This window comes from Accipiter gentilis, chromosome 31 (assembly GCF_929443795.1).
Source record: "Accipiter gentilis chromosome 31, bAccGen1.1, whole genome shotgun sequence".
NCBI classification, from domain to species: Eukaryota; Metazoa; Chordata; class Aves; order Accipitriformes; family Accipitridae; genus Astur; species Astur gentilis.
In genome coordinates this window covers 8,611,824-8,630,782 of record NC_064910.1, presented here as the reverse complement: position 1 = coordinate 8,630,782, position 18,959 = coordinate 8,611,824, and the positions used below count along the sequence as shown (strand labels likewise).

At 37.2% G+C, this 18,959-nt stretch overlaps 1 protein-coding gene across 1 annotated transcript in view; it reads right to left on the bottom strand.

Annotated features, from left to right (window-relative positions):
* Positions 1 to 18,959, bottom strand: part of VWA3B (von Willebrand factor A domain containing 3B) — a 65,803-nt gene that overhangs the window by 30,539 nt on the left and 16,305 nt on the right. The window contains exons 8-13 of the mRNA XM_049834548.1: positions 13,319 to 13,435; positions 10,179 to 10,375; positions 9,386 to 9,540; positions 7,403 to 7,541; positions 5,887 to 6,018; positions 2,166 to 2,264 (exon numbers count right to left, since the gene is read on the bottom strand). Coding sequence (XP_049690505.1) covers positions 2,166 to 2,264; positions 5,887 to 6,018; positions 7,403 to 7,541; positions 9,386 to 9,540; positions 10,179 to 10,375; positions 13,319 to 13,435 — 839 coding nt within the window. The remainder of the gene's footprint in view (positions 1 to 2,165; positions 2,265 to 5,886; positions 6,019 to 7,402; positions 7,542 to 9,385; positions 9,541 to 10,178; positions 10,376 to 13,318; positions 13,436 to 18,959) is intronic.

Sequence of the window (18,959 nt, the reverse complement as noted above, 5' to 3'; positions counted from 1 at the left end):
GTTGTTTAGAAACAGATATGGATCAATTAAAAGCATACATTTTATATAGATTGCTATTTCATAATTATATAAAATGAGCTAATTTAACACTGGATTTGAAAAACTGATAATGCCTTAAGGCATAGAACATTAAAATAAAATTTTAATATAATCAGTACTCTTTGTTTCTGAAGTCTTAAAGGAAATTACTAAAGTACAGGAAATTAAACTGCTACATTGTTGTTTAGTAGCATTGGATGTATGTAACAATATTTTTGGACGTATATAAATGTTGGTATTTTTATTAAGCTAAATTAGTTCAATAAAAAGTTGATTCAATACCAAGAAACAAAATAGAGGCTGAGAAAACAGGAAAGCTGGTGTTCCTCCTCCAATAAAAAAATAAAAATCAGGCAAGAAAGTAAAAGATCTACCATGTCTAAAAATGTTGAAGGATCTGGTAGAAAGAAATTATTGACTCAGTTCTCTAACTTCTTATAACACTCCAGTTGTTCAGAATACTATCGTAAATCTTGATAAATTTAGCAATATTCACAATATAATTGTTTGTTGCACTTTAATAGTTAAAAGCAATCATCTTGCTCATTTCCCCTTTTTCACCTAAAAAAGTATAATATATATAATATAATCATAAAAGCCATTATTAACGAGGTAAAAAGAAATTAAGTATTCATTAATTTCTAACTTAATAAAAATATTAAAGTGAAGAATCTGAATAAGTGTACGTTAACTCAAATTATTCTTTAATAAAATATTAATATATGGTCCTAGCTAGAAAAAGTGTGAAACAACGTAAATATTTTAATCAGTTGTAAATTAAGCTTTGGTGAGTCATAGCCCGTAACAATCAACTTGTCTTTAGAAAATATCAAGATTAAAACTAAACTTGGAAACAACATTAAAAGATGTGAGTTGAAGTTTCTTATGTGCTAATTTAACATCAGGTTTACATTTCAATATTCAAATCATTTTGAAGCATTTAAATCCACCCTTCCTTGTGGGGGACTTTCCTTTTATCAAGAAAACCAGAACAAAACCAAAAGCGGGCCTTTAGCATTTTTCTTCCTTACCAAGGTATAAAGAAATTATTTCTGTCAGTTTATGAAGCTTTCTGAATCCTAGATTTAATGAATATGGTTCAGTAATTAATTTTATGTGAACTTCAGCCCAACTATTTACCTAAGTAAAGTCAGGATTTTGCTGCATATCTGCCATTACAACCAAGCTAAATTTTCAAGGGCAAATAAAGTGTTTTTAAAATGCCATTCTCAGCATACAGGCTAGTTTTCACCACACATTACAGCTTGAAAGTGGGGGTTTTTCCAGTTTTTATTTGGTGTTCTATAATGTGTTATAACATGAAATAGCATCATTTTAAGCCACAGTAACAACACATTCAAAAATAAAAGTATACTTTTGATTTTGTTATCCACTTAAAACTAGACTTAAAGCAACTCCAGACTGATGCTACTACAGAATTGCACCTACATGAGATCAAATTTGACTCAGTAGGATAAATATGGAATTATATGGGGACCTAATGGAACAATATTAATGGTAATATTTTTATATAAAAATAATGTAAATGAATAATTAGGCTCTTACTCCTCAGACATGGCATAGCCTTTGTGTAAGTTCTACAACAGAATGTAAGAAGGTACTTACTTAATATATTTGACGTGTTCTTTGGGGAAAAATGTTGAACACAAACTTGTTGGTTTTTTTTTTATTTTGCTGTCAATAATTTTTTTTTTTTTTTAGTTTTTCAAGCCATCACACAAGATTGCAGGGTTTTAATATTTAAATCCAACCATATCATGGGACCATCATTATTTTTTTATTTTTAATTCATGAGATGTTTGTACTATGTTAGGGAGACATTGTATTTATCACAAATCCTAACCTTGATACAGCTATAATATTTAATCTATTACCAGATCCTTAAAACAACTCATGAGAAATGCCATAAGTTATCATGCACCAAAGACTGGACTGTGAGTGGAGAGCTATAATCAAAACTCCTTCATGAACAGCACTTTTCTCAGATAAAATTTTTCATTATGACAACATCCAAGAGACTTAGCTCGGCAAGTATGATATTCATCTCATACTTCAGCTTTCTGAGACCACACCACTGCATTTTCTGTTTTCTCATTTCAAATTACCTGGTCAGGTCTGCCATCAGTCAAGAGATAAATAGCCTGAGTGTCAGTATCAGCAAGAGCAATCTGGAGAGCTTTGAGTGTATTTGTGGAACTTCCAACCTAAGACACCAAAAACAAAAAGACAAAGAAACAGCTATAAATACTAACAGTTCTTTGCCTCTGTTCTTAAATTCATAATGACAATGTACTGATTCAAGGGATATTACAGAACTGAAATGAGTAAAAAAATGGTGAAAATACTTATGTCAAATAGCTAGAAAAAATGAAAGCAAGTGTCAAAGTAGCATAATTTGTTCCCAAATTGGTATTCAGTGCTTATGCAAACACACATAAGCAAAATGCTGGCAACAAAAATATGAGCTGTAGAAGCAAAAGCAATCACTGAAAGACTATAAACAGATAGGAAAATGTAAGATAAAACATACATTCTATTATATTCTCCCACTGAATCCTGATTGCCAACTCATCACACTCTCTTGAAATACATATTTTACTTAACCAAATAATTCAAAAGCTCCACAAAAGAATCATTCGGAACCACAGAATGGTTTGGGTTGGAAGGGACCTTAAAGATCACCTAGTTCCAACCCCCCTGCCATGGGCAGGGACACCTTCCACCAGACCAGGTTGCTCAAAGCCCCATCCAACTGGCTTTGAACACTGCCAGGGATGGGGCATCCACAACTTCTCTGGACAAGAGTTGCACAAGTTTATTTCTCAAAAATGGGTAAAGGACTTCCTGGTTTTCTGAACAATGTTTTTTCCAGACTATCTCCCATCTACCCCTTAGACACATCAATGTAAACATCATAGAATTTTTAGCAAAAAACTTAGCTATAACAAAATATACACAGTAAAGTAATCCTGTGCCCCTAAAATTTCATATTTGAGTAATACTAGCACTTTTCCTGGGGCCAAAGCAAAATCCCTGAAAAGATATGAGTCTGTTTTATGCCAGTATAACACCTGAGTACCACTCTGGAGGACAGTGAGGATTGTAGAGGTGTAAGTGAGAAGAGACTCAGGATCCAGATATAGAATATATTACAGAAGATAAATATAAATCACTAACATCGACCCATACAGGCAAAAATATGTTCAGAGATAGCATTATTTCTTCAATCCTATTAATTGTGTTAAAATTTCTTCTGGTCCTCCCCTCCAGCAAACAGTTCTATTAGAAAGGGCAAAGTAAGTAAATCAGGTGAGATGGAATAGGAAGTACACACTTAGAGTGACTCTGTATAGCTACGTAAGAGTGTATGGGTCAGGCAACAAGATAGGCTCAGATATTTTACAATCCTCTCTTCTAATTCACAAACAATCCTTACCAGTACCCCACTCATAAGAAATAACTAGCCTGAGCCCTTTTCTTTGTGTTAAATATATCTAATATTCGTGATGTTTTAGTAAGCATTACAAAGTTTTAGGAACACATCACTCATTATTATGTCTAAATCAGCCATCCTGGCTCTTTTCAATAGTGGTACATAGTTGTGGTCTGATTTGAAGCAAAAAAACTTCTTCCACTCTATGGCAGGAACATACTGTGGATGCTGATGAAGTGAGGGAAATAACTGTATCTTATGGTAAAAGCTGTTAACTTTATATTTCTCAGTTGCTACTGTTACAAATTAACACTGTTTTTATCAGTGTTTAAACAAAGTTGACATGCTTCAACTAAGTGGCATGATCACCCCCAAAATTTTAAATGTTACCACCTCTAAAGGATTTTTAAGGAACAGTTAGTTACTGTTTATAGCTCAGCTTCCTTATTCAACATCCTGGCACCAAAGTGTATAAAATGACATCAAAGGATCTACTCTGATTAATATTCCAGAGCAACCTTCTGTTCATTTCAGCTTCACTGTAAAGCCAGCTTTCTGATCTCAGACTTCTGTCTGCACTGCTTTAAACACACTAAAAGGTCAGCAGCAGATGTCATCCCCCAAAAAAAGTAAACTGTTCCTGTACCATTTCAGATATCTAGATCTGAACTTAGAAGGAAATTTATGATCTACTTCATGAATAATGATGAAAAAGGCCATTCCCATGCATATACAAGGTGGTATCAAATTATAGTAGTTCAAAGTATTGTAGAACTTGCATGATGATGTACCACTGTCGTGGTTTAACCCCAGTCAGCAACTAAGCACCACACAGCCGCTCACTCACTCCCCCCCCCACCACCCAGTGGGATGGGGGAGAATATCGGGAAAAAGAAGTAAAACTCGTGGGTTGAGATAAGAACGGTTTAATAGAACAGAAAAGAAGAAACTAATAATGATAACACTAATAAAATGACAACAGTAATAATATAAGGATTGGAATGTACAAATGATGCACAGTGCAATTGCTCACCACCCACCGACCGACACCCAGTTAGTCCCTGAGCGGTGATTCCCCCACACACACACTCCCCCCAGTTTATATACTAGATATGACTTCACATGGTATGGAATACCATGTTGGCCAGTTTGGGTCAGATGCCCTGGCTGTGTCCTGTGTCAACTTCTTGTGCCCCTCTAGCTTTCTTGCTGGCTGGGCATGAGAAGCTGAAAAATCCTTGACTTTAGTCTAAACCCTACTGAGCAACAACTGAAAACATCAGTGTTATCAACATTCTTCCCATACTGAACTCAAAACATAGCACTGTACCAGCTACTAGGAAGACAGTTAACTCTATCCCAGCTGAAACCAGGACAACCACACATATGGCTTAAAGAGAGTCAACTTTTCAAGTCTCAAGGAAGGCAGTAAAATTAAGTTTACTAACCTCAGTTATAAGTATTCACCAACTACTCACTGAGGCCACACTAATAGTTTCTTTTCTCCATGTGCTTGTCTGTTAGCATTTTCTGAGAATACCAAGTTATTTATCTCACTTTGTAGTCTCAGAGTTATTATGTAGCTTACCCAGTTCCCTCATCCCCAGGAATTTCATGATTAATTCTGAGGAAGAGCTGTCATGATGCTGAGGAGTTTTGTTATATAAACATGTTTTTTGTTTTAGAAAACATAACATGAGATATATCTGTACTGTTGTATGACTGATTTTCAGTCCTGTGCTCATAACATTGCTGTCCATGTTTGACATATTAACTGGTCCTTAAACTCTGACAGTTACAATCTAGTGGCTGACTACAAGCATTTCTACCCTGTTTCAGGGAAAAATCCTCAGATTTTGGCCACTGTCAGAGAAAGAATATTGGGTAGATAGATGTTTAGTCTAAGTATGGTTGCTCTCATGTTTCTGTGAAGGCTAAAGTCAGCTGTCTATTTATGCACCGAAAGGGACTAGAAGTGCTCCTCCAACTTGCTGGCACCAGTTTCCTGTATCACCTCTGAGCTGTGAGTCTGCCAGTGACAGCCCTCATCCATGCAGCAGCCCTGCAGCAAGAGTGACAGATTTAGACACAGGGTCTGAGCACTGTCGTGGTTCCTACAGAAATCAAACTGGCCAATGTTTGCATCGTGGCTGCTAAACACAGCAGGCTGCAAATTGAATTAATATGATCTTATAAACAGGTCCACTGTTAAAGGATTATAATACCTGACAGATAGTAAGTTCTATTCAGATCTACTAAAGTCTATACATCATCTACATTTTCAGCTTACTCAAGTCAAATACTTGGTCAATCCAAAAATACCCCAGCCATACAGAAAGACACACATATAATTTTGTACAAACATGCTTTGTGATAATTAGTTGCTATATTACCTCAAGCCCTTTTATCCAAAGCCAAGCATCTTGCAGATTTTCCTCATTAACTTCAGCAAGTTTCTCTTGCCATGCCACTGCTTGGGCACTAAATTTCACAAAGTTAAATCTCTTTTTGTGTCTCAATTGTTCCTGCAAGAGACAGCAGCTGAATTTTAGTCAGTATTAAAAGAAAGAATACTTATATCCTGAAATACTGACTAGTAGGAGCTGTTTTAATTAATATGTAGTTGATTATGGGATTACAATAAATTATGATAATATTCATTATGGTATACAGAGACAATTATTGCTGCAATTATTAAGATTACTTGAACTTCCCAGTGTAAGTCTCCATTTACTCATATTTCTCAAACTATTTGAACAGCAAATATCTAGGAGGGCAAGAAAGAAAGAGACAAAACTGGGTATGATCAGTGGTATAAAGAAAAGATTATGATTGCTTACCAAAGGAAACTGAAATCAGAAACAAAGTAAGTCATCATTTAGAGGAGAAGAAGAAGAATCAAATGTAGAGCACTGGCAAGGGGAACTAGGACAGCAAGAAAGAATTAAGAATTTGCTGAAGTTGCTTTTGGACAGAAGTTATAAGGAGGGGATGATTTGTGCAAGCTAGTACAAACTTTCAGAGCCTGGAATCTTTGCCTCCCTTGCATCACCATTTTTGTGCAGCTGCCTGTGAAACCTTCTGGCACAGTATCTAACCGTTTTCTAGTGCTGATCTGCCTCAAGGACCACATCATACTACGTCCTATCACTTGTGCACTTAGCTCAAAACACGCTCTGTTATAGTTTTACATTTTCTAGCCCTACTAATGATTGCTATCAATGCCAGACTGATGGAATTTTTGTCAGTTACTCCTCTCAGGTCTAAAAAAGTTAAGATCAATTGTGTTTTAACAATGCCTCTTTCTCTCAAATATTAATGTAAGCTTAGGCGACATCATTGTAGATTTTTAAAATAAATCCCATCTTAGGCGTGTCTCCCAGTACTCACTGCTTTTGAGGTACTTCTGCACTTTGCAAGTCCCTTTGCAAAGTTTTCAGACACTGTAAGATGCAAGCAAGTTCAAAATGTTCTACACCCTCTATTGCAGAAATATGAAAGTGAATCTAGAACACACATTACAAATCACAACATGCCAGTGGAATTGGACGACACTGCTTAAAAATAAAAATGAAAATGCCAAAATGTGTTTCATTGCATAGGTTTTCTGGTTTTTTCTTTTTTTTTTTCTTTTTTTTAGGAGGAAGGTGGCTTGATGGAAAGAAGAACTAATCAAGCCTTTTTAATTTTTAACATTTTCTCCAGATTTTTTTCAAATATTTGTACAAATGAGGAAAAAATAACTGAAAAATGAGCACACCAAGAAAAATCAAAATACTTTCATAAAGCCACTATTTTTAAAAAAATCATTTAAAACAAAATAAAGAAAAATTAGAGTAACAACCATCCAGAAAAGACCAGCCTACTCTAAAATGTTCTTCAGTCTTCAAAATAATCACTTTAACATACCTGTATGAGCTGAAATATTTTCTCCTTCACCAGTGGCAGCTTGTCCTTCATAGACTGGGATGTATCAATAAGAATATAGACACCATCTTCAAACACATTTCCAAAGAGTCCTCTGCTTCCTTGTTGAAGCCACTTAATCCTGGGGTAGGGAAAAAAAAACAAAACAAAAAAAAAAAAAACAAAAAAAAACCCAACAAAACCTAGTCTGTAAGATCTTTTGAGTATCAGAATCTAACAGGAAGGACCTTTTTATCACTGCTGTGTTTCTTATTCTCTTTCCCTAAGCGCCTGTTACTTCTAAGTGTCAGAAGTGGTATATTGGCTTGCATGAACCAATCCTGTGACTACCTAACAACACAAGGCACTTTTACTTTTTAATTTCAGCAGGAATATGGAGACAGACAAAACAAAGCAATACAGCACCTTTATAAAGTCAATTATGAGTTAGTTTGAGCTGGGAAATCCCATGTGGAAGTAACTGTAACTATTGCACCTGTAACTGTTCTCCAGACTGAACTCAGGAAATCATTTAAGCATATGCTAATATGCCTCCCATTTCAGGAAACCACTTGAGAACCTATTCTGCAAGGAACTTGATCACTTTGAATAGTCTTAACATAACACAGATGCTTTGATGCTTCAATTCTTTGCTGACCTTGAGCCTTAAATACAGACTTAGTTTTACATTTTAAACAGGATTGAACCATGCCTGCCAGTTAAATATGTTCATACATACTGCTGTGTACAAGAACATTTGCTCAGTAATGGTTGCAGCAGGTCCAAATCTGATTTCCCTTGAGAGTCATAAACTACTTGTCTACTCTGAAACAGAGACATTTAACAGGCGGAATATAATGGCCCTGGGAAAAATATTACTCATCTCTGCAGAGGTTTAAAAAATGATATCATGGAAACTTAAAGGATCCTATTATATTTGCTACTGATAGCTATTTTGCCATTAGTTATTTCCCCCAAAGTGTTTGATGAGGTCTACCAAGACTTTTTAACAATGAGATGGACCATTCAAAACAACAAACCCATAATCTTGGCTTGGATTTCGAAAATACATACTTGCCAAAACCCTTTACCTCAAATTTTCCTTTCACACTATGTTAATGTTATCCTACATACAGCAAGATGAAGATTAACTAAAAGGAATAACAAAACTCTGTTGGACCTTGCTAAATGTAATCAGGCTGTTATACTTTTGGAAGAGAAGCAGCAATAAATGAAGATTCACATCCTGCTTTTTTCAGTGAGACATCTCATTGTCCTAATATACAAAACAGAGGGCAACGTTTATTCTTTCTCTCAGTTCTACAATATCCCTTGTTAAAGTTTCCTTCTTCTCCTAATGTAGATATAAAAGCCAATTTACTTTAGGGCATCTCTAGGACAGATGAATCAGACCCCCTGCCTATTTTTTTGTAGATGTCCTACAAAATCTAAGAGTGTATCTATACAGCTGCAGAAAAGTAAACTAGGGAGCTAGCTTAAGCACTGAACTTCTGATCATATGCATTACTTAGGAGATTGTGCCCTGACTCTGATCTAGACTGCTCAAACCTGTCTTCAACACAAAATTGCAAAAAGGGCACATAACCATTATCAGCATGGGCACAAGCCAAGCTGTAATACTAGGTACACAGGATGAATTTTTACCAAGTTTTATTGACAATTCTAGAAGTTCTCTGCCACCTTATGTCCCAATGCTCTTTGTGGACTTTCAATAGTATTTCAATAATGTGCAGACTGACTTTCAGATTTGTGTTCCAGAAGAACAAAAGATAAAACTGTTCATCAATTTTCTTATATGGCTACAAAGAGATCCCACACACAAATTTCTGAACTAAAATGGATTTCTGGCTTAGCACTGCTACTGGCAGTTTACCAACCACTTCAGCTTGGTATGACAGTAAATGTCAAACATTTCAGCACCAATGTAAAATAATACAAACTGATTTTATGTGTCACAACACTAACCTTCCTTCCACTTGTCTGAGAGCCATCCTCATTTTTTCTTCATACTGCTTATACTTCTCTGTACTAACATATATGTGAACCACAGATCCATCTTTCCAGAAGGTATGTACAAACTTGGCACAGTATTTTGCATGAATTACCTTCCTCTTTGTCTCCTACAGCCAAGAAAAACATGTTTCATGTTCCAAAACACATTATTTTGCAGTGCCTTTAATATTTGGCAAGCAAACTTCAAAGGTCCACGCTTGTTGCACATGAACAGGTGCAGAAATAGACATGGGATAGGGCAGTCACAGAATTTGCTCCTAGCAAAAGTCAATAGAAACTTATTCTGGTAGCTAGCAAGAACAGAAGCTTACCAAACAGTGTAATGGTAGAGCTTGAGAAAAACAAATATAAGACAGATGAATCCAAATTTGTTTAAGGACCTGCAAACACTGGAGCAGCTAAGACCAACATTTCTTCTAAGGAAAAATAAAGATAACAAGCAATCTTTGCCCTACCCCACACAAATACATAGAAAACTACAGCATTGCTTAAGCCAGTCCTGATTCTTCCTTGCAGATTATATGTGGACCAGGAAGGAGTTCTTGAAACAGTCATTTTCAAATAGCCCTTTGAAACAATCTTATTTATAACCATTTTTGTCCCATTCCATTAATAAGCTGATTTTAACAAAAACTGCAGAACAACGGACCACACACTTTATCATAAATTCATCAGTCAAGTTTTCAAGCTTTAAAAGAAAAACCAAACAACTCACAGGATGTGAGGGAAAACTAACAATACTCACAGCATCAGTTTGTGAAGATTCATCCTCTGGCTTAGTTTTTATGTCAACAATCCCATCTGCATGGCGAAAAGTACAATCAGCAAGTGCATCGTACAGTGTGAGTTTCTGAGCTTTCAAGCCATACTTCTGCAACCACTTTTCAGAAGTCAAATATTTGTCAGATGTATGCTTTTGTACTGGATGATCATCTCTGGTTGCTAATAAAGAAAATAAAACAAACAAAATCTCCTGTATTGCACGGTTTATTTTGGATAAGCTGTTTTCAAAAACAGGCTATGACGATGGAGTCAAAATTTTCAAACTTATTCTGCTTGCACTGGCAGCATTGGAGTGAGTGGATAGTTCTGACTGATTTTTAATATTCTCTACTTTGGTTGTGTTGGGTTTTTTTTTTTTCTTATCAGACAATTCTTCGCAACAAATTCCTCTGTAACTGGAACAAACCCATCAGAAGACAGAGTGAAGAAAATAAATAGCTACAGGATCAACATATAAAAGGAATATTCTTAGTAATATGAAGGCTGACTTAACCTTCATACTAGTTGAATTACAAAATGCCAGAAAAGATTCCTGTATAAGATGTCTAGCTTCAAGAAGAATCATTTGAGAAAATGAAACAACAGAAGATATAATTGAAAATAAAGGCAACAACATTGGTTGACATTGCTGTTGGTCTTTTTCAGAGAAAGACATTTAAAGTAAAAGACAAACTACAGTGTCTCCGGAAGAGATTTTACTGTCTTTCTCTGCAATATTGCCTTTTTATAGGCTGAATATTGCACCATGTATCCCAAGCCACAAATCACTTGTGTACCATCTCAACATTTTCTCTAGTTCTACACCCTCCTTCTAGCATTTTTAATTAATACTGAAAGAAACGGGATAATTTTTTTGTCTGATCTGGTATAACTGTTCTTATGTTTACCCTTTTATGTCATATTGTCTTAGAAATTTTCTAAGGACCATCCTAAGCTTGGGCACTGCACATCTCTGGATACTAGTAACAGCATACAGGGCTGTACACTCACTCAACACCAGCTCAATAAACCACACCTAAACCAAATGGCCCATCATTGGGTCTCATAGCAGGGTGAATTTATTTTGTCACACTTTAATTTTGGTGGACCTAGGTGGTATAAAAGTCTGCTCTGTTTAGATGCAGCTACAGTGACAACAGTATTGAGATCCTGAGCCTGTAAACAAACCTATGGAGACATCTACTGCCTTAACACACCCAGAGATCAGCCAGCATCAGGGCACGTGCAGAGTAGAGCTTGTTCATGTGGAAACATTTGCCTTCTGATTGCTTGTGGTCCTTGGATCAGCCAGTGTGGCAAGTGTCATAAATGCACTCACATAATTTTAAAACGAAAACTGTCATGCTTTATGTAAAAAGTCATGTCTCAGTTCAGGTAACTAGTGCATTATCTGGACAGTCAGGAGAAAAATTGTCTCTTTTTCTCTGTTTCTTTTCCTGCAGAACATTGCATTCTTCAGAACAAACTACATTTTGCAGCAGAGCATTTTAAACAAACCAGGAAGGCAAAACCAGGAAGAAATGCAGGCAAACAGAAAGACTGCAGTTATTTGTATCAATGGGCAACAATCAAGTGATGCTGAAGAACTGACACAATAAATCACACTGTAATTTCATTACTTTTAATTTATTTATGAAGTGATTATGTATGAAGGCCAATACTAGAAGAACATTAAAGCTGCATAGTCAGCAACACATAAACAAACACTGAAATTAGGGCTACCTTTGCAGCTTTATTGTGGTCTTTTTGTTCATATGCATTATGGTATAGCTGTTTAACTTCATATGGGAAGTCCCGCTAATTCAGAAGATGCTATTATCAGTGTAAAGAACTATGTTATGCCTTCACAGAAAAAAAACCCTCAAGCTTAAGTCCTGCAGTTTTGTTATTGACAGTTGTTCAAACCAAGTGCAGGCAGAGAAAGTTCTCAGTTTCAAATCTTCACCATCACCTTCCTAGTCACACATCTCAACACACCACTGAGAATTCAGGTGACTGACCAACTGACTGTACAAAGCATTCCTCAGCAGGTGATTCAGAAAAGGGCATCTGGCCCCAGCTTCCATCTAGCCAAAGCGAAAGCAATTGCACTGCAAAAACAATACTGGAGCTACACAAAATCACTCATGATTTGTGCTAATTCAACCTGAATCCTGTATCAACTTATGCAAAAAATACCACCAGACACCACATAAGTATTTTAAAACCAGGGACTAATGCAGAATATAGGCACTGACGATCACAGCTATGATCCTGAAAATCCACCCCCTCAGTTGCAGTCCAACACTGTAGCTGCCTAGACTATACAGATTCCTAAGTTTTCAGTATTTAAGTCTTGTTAGTGTGATCATTCTGCTCCAGAGCATGGCAAGTGCACCTCAGTCTTAGCAGGGCTGCGTAGCTTTTCATCATCCCCTGTTTAAGCCTTCCAGAGATTCAGAAACCAGCTACTTCTGTCTCCAGTAGGGCTCAATCCAATTAACATGCACAGAACAACAAATAGATCATGTTCTAAGCCAAACGTAATGGTGGGAACTATTAGTTTAATGAAGCAGTGTGGGTGTTCCTCTATGTTTCTGAACACAAGAATTGTCAGAACACTCATCCAGAATGGTTTCAGTCCTCTACCTTTGACTAAGAGAATTCAAAACCACATGTCTTCCCTTTTAGGGGAATGAACTAGCTACCAGGTTGGAGGCTATCCCAAAAAGACCATCATGGGAGAGAGAGGAGGTACTTCCCCAGCACTGTGTAGAATAAAATTAGAGATTTACTGGCCCAGACAGAGAGGGAGAGATCACAAAAAAATGAATTTCAATATCTTGAAATCTAGGCAATTTCTAAACCTAATCACTGGTGAACTAAAAATGGTGTGTTTCAGTCTGAGCTGTTAAAGTTCAGCAAGTTTAAGCAGTAATAAACAGAGGAAAAGTTGGAAAGTTTTAAGCAACCCTAAGTTTAGATGTCAAGTATTAGTGCTACCTGTATATAGACATTTCTAAGACAATCATCCCCAAACTGACATGTAATCAAAAGTGTTCACAAATAAAATATTGATCATTAATATAATAGTAACTCTTCTGAAAGAAACATAAATGATACCATCTTGAGAGGCAGGCTGGTCAGATTCTGATATAATTTTCTGAAGTTGTCTCACTGTACTCCTGGCTTCCTCCAACTCCTTCCAGATCAAAAAGACATCTTCACGGACACCAGCTACTGCAAAAGAAATCATAAATAGGACTTGACATTTTGAGGCAATTTCTGCTTTTTATAACTCCTCAGTTACCACAGAGTCATTGGGTTCATCCAGATGTTGCCATATAACCTTGTTTACTTGAGGTCCCATTGCAGTGACAAGTGCTGTTCTTTGATAGACTTCAAAAAAGGGCTCAAAGCTCTCACGAGGACATGAGAGGTGCTTAGTGTGGTAGAAGTAACCTCCAGAGTTGGCCACAGATTGTTCCCACAATGGAAGCAAATCCTTTTTAACACTCTCAGATAAAAATAAGGAAACTCCAGAAAGAAATTCACATATTTTCCCCTGGACCTCATTGGAAAATCTGGCTCCAGATACTAGACCCAACTTTGAAACTTTAAAGAGAAGATATTTTCAACTCTTTCAACTCCCTTAAAGTACATAAATATCTTTATTTAAAATTAAATCTTCTTTTCCTGAAGAGTATGTGATGCAATTTTCCTAATATAAGTTTATTTTCATCCTAACAATTCTCAACAGTCATAAATAAATGCTAAAAAAAAAAGTATGTTTTATTATCAGCCTATATTCTCAAAAAAACTGGAAAAATCCAAAGCTAGAGTTGATACAAGGTTTTCTTAATCTCAATAATTACATTTGTCTTGATTAAAAAAATTAAAATATATATTTATCTATTAGAGTACAATTATTAAAATTGAGGCACCATGTATACCTAAGTGCCAGAGTTTAAATTGCAATATAGGACAATACAGAAAAACTGTGTGTAGTGTTACAGTAAAAATAAAAAATAAACTGAATCATGAGCTATCCTAACTACAAATGCAGACTACAACCTATTGTACATTACAACCTATTACTGAATTGCACATAAAGATGCTGAACAAGGCAAACTATATCTTATCATCTAGTGGTTCAGTTAATATACAGTGATGGTTCACTGTATAAAAGATAAGACATGCAAACTTGGCTACTAAAGGAGGCTATCAGTAAACAAACCAACCTGATCATTTTGTTCTCTGATAAACTTCCCTGAAATAGTTATATGAACATTTTACAAAATAACAATCCAATTTTAATTGTGAAATGCTTTTAGTTTCCAAGAAATATTTTGAAATGTGTTATTGTAGACTGCCATCTCCTGGGACCATCCTGCATTTCAAAAAACTCTGATTCAGCCATTGGGACAAAGATCAACATTTCCTAAATCACAAAAAGCTTTACTAAAGCAGATCATTCCACAACAGAGAACACAGAAGGGAGAAAAAACCTCGGTCTGTTATCATCACCTTTTAAGTTTAAGAAAAGTATTCTGTTCATATACTTCAGAAAAAAGTCAACTTTTCTTTTATAAACAATCTCTCCGCAGAAATGCAAAACATACAAAATCTGAGCATTGGCAAAATTCCAGCAAGTAGGGAGCTAGAGATCTTCTGATGAGTAGCATGTCATTGCTGTCCCAGTTAAAACCACAAAACACAGCATCCACACCACACTTGCACATATTTCTAAGTTTAAGACTGTTAAGGATGCAGTTCCAGTGGGCCTCTCTCCAACTAAATCTGGATATCCTCCATAAGCTATCAAATACTGGGATCTAGATATAATTTTATGAACATTTTTAACATTATGTTTGAAAATATTGAAAGAAGTATGCATATTTCAACTACCTTTAAAACAGTACTGATGATATCATTGTGTTGCTTTATTTCTCCTTAAATTGATGCTATGGACTCATCAGGTTTACAAGATTATTTTTATTGTCCCCAGTAAGATATGTATATTGAATTGGTATTACACAAGAAGGTATTTTTTCCTTATTTATAATGCAGCACAGGAAAGTAAAACTGTATGCACTTTCAAAGTAAATATGTTTGATGACACTTATTATACAGGACAAATGCAGGCATCAACAACTGCACATTGTGAAGGTCAAGCTGCTTAGAAAATTTATCTGGCAACAGTTTTTCCTGGATTCAAGAGGGAGAGGAGGTTGCAAGCAGTGACAACCGTAGCAACTTTCTCTACATGGGAGGCTCAACTTCATCTCCACCTTGGCCTCTTTTCCTCTCCAGCTAATGAGGAGTGGGAAGCAAAAGCTGTGCCTTTCGAAACTGAGCTCCCAAACTCAAAATGCACATACGCATACAATGCATAGGTGCGGTTCTCAACCTGTGGCCCGTCCCACAAAGCACATCAGTGAAAAATGACCAAGAAAGCACAAACCTCTCTTTGGTTTAAATTCCCTGCACTTGCACCTCAGCTGTGCCATTTTTGGGGGCCACCAACCAAAAAGCAGTTGAAAGTCACCCCCCTGGGGGGTGCAGTCCCTAACTGCTCCAGGCCCACTGACTCTTGCATGCCTTCAGGCATCTGCATCCCAGGAAAGACATTGTCTTAAAAAAATTACTTTATCCTCAGAAGGAAAGACAATCCCCCCCAGCTGCCCTGGCTGGCGGTTTAACGGCCAGACCCCTGGGGACCCCCTGGTTCCAACCCAAAAACCACCACACGGCAACAGCAAGAGGGCGGCCACCAGACACGCAGGAGGGAACCAGCCTTAACGCCCTGCTGCCTGCCACCGGCCAAGCACAGTTGGTTGTTTTCGGCTCTCACCACCTCACGCTGGGTAACATTTCAGATGTGCCCTGCCCTCTGTTAAATGGCATTTCTGCTCTGGAGGAGGGAGGCCCTGAAAAAGAGGAAGAGGATGAGGAAGAGTGTGGGGAGAGCCTGTGGCGAGGGGTAGAAGCATTTTGCTGACACCGGCAAATTGAGAAGCAAGGTGGTAGGTCTAAGAGAAAACAAACACACTTGTACATGTACACAGAAACTCATAACTGCCCTCATTTCCATTTCCCAGTTATTTAACACTGTCAGGCAATCTTAAAAGAAGCAGCTTTTTCCACACTTACATCCCAGCAGACAGACTCATCCAGTTTGACAAGTCATTGTAACCCATTTGATTTCATACACAAGATACAAAACCTGCTGAGAAAAAAAGCACATTAAAAAAAAAAAAAAGCCTGCAAAATCCACAATATCTTTGAAACATCAAGCAAATACCAATGCAAAAGCAACTCGTGGAAAACAGCAGCATTTCTTACTGCTCTGTTTATCTGACTTAGACCATGGAAGCAAACAAATCCAAATATAACGGAATAAGATCTATTTTAAACTTCATTTGCCTGCAAGGCAAGATGGGCATTCATTTTTTGACTGCTGGTCCCTTCCTCAGCCTCTACGTGGCAGCAGAACACAGCAATATTCCCTCAAGCATTGATTTTTAAAATCCCCAATTAGAGGGGGATGAATGGAGGTACAAAGGAGCACAAGAGGGGAGTACGCAGTTTTACCTGCATACCTGCCAGGTCAAGCAGCACTGAAACTCACCGCAACCCGATCCTGCCCCTTTCCTACTGAGCAAATGGACAAAGCAAATGAACTTTGTATCCCATGTGGTACCGCAGAACGGCTATCTGCATCACTCTCTACACATTAGCAAAGAGATTTGCCAGGCCAAGGTTAGGCTGCTAAGACTAGACAAAGCACATGCAAGGAAAAAGCAGAGGCAATGATCTTTGCAACAGCTTGTAGGCAAAGTAGCTACTTAAGTCATTATCCTGGCTCTCCAAAGGAACGGTTCAGTCTCTCCCATGTCTGTGTACATAAACAGTACACAGTTCATTGACTTCAATGTCATACAAGTTGGTGGTCTTATGCTTCCCATTTTATACACAGGAACCTGAAATTTTCCCTGTGACCATCAGGTGAATGTGGAAAATCAAGCACACCTAAGAATACAGCCTTACACTGTTCACAAGGAAGTCAGACACATCCCTCTCTGGATTTGTCACATCGGTCAAATCCTCATTTCAGTACATTTGCATTTTCTTTACACATCCCAGCAAATCTATTCCACCACACAGAAAAACACCGCCCAGAGATTTACTATTGTTTCTATTTAAGCCAGTGAGGACCCACTATTCATTTCAGGATCTAGTTCAAAACACCATTGCTTTTCAAGCCCTGTTTAGCACTTATCTCCCTGTCACTCCAAGCAGATGACACAACTGTGCACCTTTTCGGCAAGAACCTTCTTCTCCACAGCTTCCACTATCTCTTGCCCTCTAAGTCTTCAAGTTCCAACTTAAATTTCACCTCCCTTCCACTTATAACTACATAACAGGCTTGCTTAATTCTGCAGCTTTTTGCAGATGAAGAAGCTACACAAAGAATGTAGGCAGAAGTGATAATAGGAAAATCAGTGCTGGATGAAGACATATCACCACATTGGTGAAATTAGGCTTTATGTAAAAGCATTTATCTGCCTTAAGTAAATCTGAATCTGTCAACATAAGGACTTTAATTCTTTACTGGCTTACACCTGTTTTGATCTCAAGCACCCACTCAAAATGAATGTAAACAAAAATTCAAATTTGGCAGTTTCTCACGCTTGCTTTCTAACTGACTGCTCAAGATGCAAAACAGGGGAGAATGGAGCTCTTATCTAAAGTTTTAAACAGTTCACTTCCCACTTGTTTTGGTTAAGCAGATAAAAAAGAGTGACCATGAAGGTATCCCATATTTGCAAAATGCTGTTATTCAGTGGATACACAGAAAACTATCACTTGTCCTTAAAACAGCTTTTCCAGTCCATAAAACATAATTATAAGTTTCAGTTTCCAGCTCTTGCATTTGTGGCACAAAAAGAAACATAATCAAAATAGTCCTGTGCCTCCCCTTATTTTCAAAAAACCACCACATTTGGAAGATTAAATCTCTGATTCATTCTCTATTTATTTCCTTGTATAGTTTATGCCACACATCCAAGAACCAGTTTCAGAGCCCATTAGTGAGTAATTGACACTTTTGTTATTATTGTCTTCTATACCCTTGAAGGAGCCTCTGAAACAAGAGACAGCAGATACAGACCAGAATAATGTCTCCAATGTGTTTTCTTTTCTGAAAGGACTTTAGATTCTGCATACAACTGAAACCCTCCGATTGGCTGCCAGTGATGTCATGACTGTGCTTATAATACCCAATAAATGCAGAAAGCTAATTGTGTTCCTCTTTAATGTGTAAATTCTACTCCATAATAGCTATAAGACACAACAGACAATGCACTTCAAGGGGATTACTGCCCTTTTGAGTGATTAAAGCTATTCTGCTTTCAGCGTTAGAAACAGTGGTGAGGAAGTAATTTCAGTCATACAGGAGCTCTAGGCCCATCTATTGAAACAGACTGACTGCCAGGGGAAAGAGGAAGCCAGCTCCCCCCATGCACACCCCCAGATGGGGTTCAGCAAGGAAGAACTCGTAGCAGACTGAAGGCAATCATTATACTGCTCTGAATTAGTATGAAATGAGAGATAGGGTTTTGAAGCATATTCTGCTGTTGGTTTCTAAACCCTGCATGGGTGAAGCTTGAGTGTCCCTTCTCAAAGCAAAAAAAAAACAGGTGACACCTCACTCTCTTATTTCTGGCCCCCCACTATGGTTCTCTCGTACTGTTATAGTCAC